We start from the raw sequence: 2,518 nt of genomic DNA on the forward strand, positions 1-2,518 counted from the left end.
GGTGGGGGGGGACACCACACTTTGGATCTAAACCATAACAGAACTCAAACCCCAAATGGCAGTAATTGTGCCTAAACTTCTTGTGACTCTCAGGTACAAGGATATCAATAGTCTATGTCCCAACTCACACTATTACCTAATAACTGAGTCATCTACATAATTTATGAAAACTACCATTGGCTGTCGTCACCTCACACCTATTGGAGATATTCAAATTATTATTGCCTTATTGGATAATTGAAATTTTTAATGATTCTATAACTATGAATGTCATCATTATTTAGAAAAATTAAAAAGTCCTATAGGTAGAAAGGGGAAGAATAGATATTCGGTAGATTAGACAAAAGGGAATGAAGGGAAGTGGCGGGTAGGAAAAGGAAAGACAGTGGAATGAATCTGAAATAATTTTCTTATGTACTTATATGAATACACCATAGTGAATTCCACCATCATGTACACCCATAAGAATGGGGTCCTAATTAGAATAAGATACATTTCATTCTTGTATAATTATATCAAAATTAATTCTGTTGTCATGTATAACTAAAAAGAACAAAAAATAAAAATTTTAAAAATGCTTTATCTTCACCAAAAAAGGCTTAAAATACTAAACATATTTTATTCAATTATATCTCACAGAATTGTGTATTAATGTATTATTCAGAGTGAATTATTATCACTGCATACAAAATTAGTATTTTTAAGTTTGTGTAGTACTCCAAGACTTTAAAACACCACACAAAGTATATTTATATATTACCTTAAAGAAAATATTCAAAATGCTTTTATTAACGATTGTCCCATGTGATAAAGCACTTGCATTTCCACTGAAGGAAATCTCTTTTTGTCTAAGTGGACAAAGAGAAGCACCTCTTTGGCCTGTTTACACATGTTGTCATTAGTGAGGGCCACCAGCATAGACTGGAGCAGAATAAATGAGCAGACAGCTTCTCAGGAACTGCATTTGCTGTCTCTCTCAATAAAGCAATGTTTTTAAAGATCTGACATTTGTTTAATGCTATGTTTATTCTTTAAGGTTGCAGGCATAACTGCCTAATTTTTACAGTTTAAAAGGGTCCCTTTAGCCATTTTACAAATAGATACATGCCTATTTGCAGATGAGAACATTCAATTCATGGATGTAGATATACTTATGCATTTAGGAGTCTTTTTAGAAATAATCTTGGCATTAGGTTTATATTTAAAAAGTGCTTATTCTAGTATGATGAAAATGAATTTTTATGATTTATTATAATTAGTAACTTGGCTGTTTTAGAACAAGCAGATCTTTTGTGAGTATCATGGTTTGAGTATGTATTTGCATATCACAATGATAATTATGTTTCTCTCATTTTAGTTGTGTGCCTGATGGCTTATCATCTACTTTTTGCAATGTTTGTTTGGTCGTACTGGAAAACTATCTTTACATTACCAATGAATCCTTCAAAAGAAGTAAGTTTAACAGTTATCCTAAAGAGAGAAATCAGTAATACTGATATCTGAAATATAAATTTTCTTCATTTCACTAGTGCTACAGACTTAAAGGGTATAGTGATTTTTTGAATTTAAAAAAATGCTGTTAATAAATACTTGAATTTTCACTTGATAAAGATTACCTTTGTAAGAGATGGTTATTGTATTTCCAGTATTAACTTTGCTATGCATTCCATTTCTACATTAGAGTCAAATGTCAAAATGGGTGGTTGGATGGATAGATAGAGCTGGCAGGTAGACAGAATTCTATTATAATTACCATACTAAAGACGTATTAGTTGGCTTTCAGCTACCAGAAACAACAATGAATGGCTTAACTTACCTTCTCGACAGTCAAAAAATCTATAGCTAGGGCTGGGGTTGTGGCTCAGTGGTATAGCACTTGCCTGGCATGTGTAAGGCCCTGGGTTCGATCCTTAGCACCACATATAAATATATAAAAGATCCATTGACAACTAAAAAAATATTTAAAAAAAAATCTAAAGCTAATCCACAGCTTCCAGGTATGTAGGCTCTATCTACCTTATTGTTCTATCATGTGTAATTTCTGTTTTCAAGGCCTCCTCTTGGTCTAAGAGGATAGCTGAAGTTATAGCTATCATGTCTACATTTCTAGCCAGCAGACCAGAGGAAGTAGGAAAGAGGAGGAGAAGTCAATGCCCTTTCCTTTAAAAATACTTTCTAGAAGTTACTGATGTCACTTCCGATTCGATTTAGAACTTAGTTATATGGTCACATCTTCCTAAATGGATGGGAGTTTAGTCTTTATTCTCAATGCTCATGTTACCCTCTACAGAAGAACATAAGACTTGATTTTTGGGGAACAGCTTACAGTCTGTGCTATAGAAAGGTTTAAGTAGGATGACATGATTAAATTAAATTTGCATTTTTGAAAAGTTCATTCTATTTGTTCCCAGATCTTTTATCTGGTTCTTGGATCAAAGGTTGAAATCTTACAGATTTGTATATTTTTGGCACTTAACCCAGTACATGTTTGTTGAATTCTTAAAAAAAAAAAAAAAAA

General features: G+C 32.6%; 1 protein-coding gene across 2 annotated transcripts in view; it reads left to right on the top strand.

Annotated features, from left to right (window-relative positions):
- Zdhhc2 (zinc finger DHHC-type palmitoyltransferase 2) overlaps positions 1-2,518 on the top strand; it is a 69,124-nt gene that overhangs the window by 31,481 nt on the left and 35,125 nt on the right. Inside the window, exon 1 of one of the 2 annotated variants that reach the window (XM_048791818.1) lies at positions 1,325-1,452. The exons of the other annotated variant lie outside the window; for it this stretch is intronic. Within the exon in view, the coding sequence (XP_048647775.1) occupies positions 1,369-1,452 (84 nt within the window). The 5' untranslated portion in view covers positions 1,325-1,368. Of the gene's footprint in view, positions 1-1,324; positions 1,453-2,518 lie in introns of those variants that run through there. 2 annotated transcript variants of the gene reach the window in all.

This window comes from Marmota marmota, unplaced genomic scaffold, assembly GCF_001458135.2.
Source record: "Marmota marmota marmota unplaced genomic scaffold, marMar, whole genome shotgun sequence".
Taxonomy (NCBI): domain Eukaryota; kingdom Metazoa; phylum Chordata; class Mammalia; order Rodentia; family Sciuridae; genus Marmota; species Marmota marmota.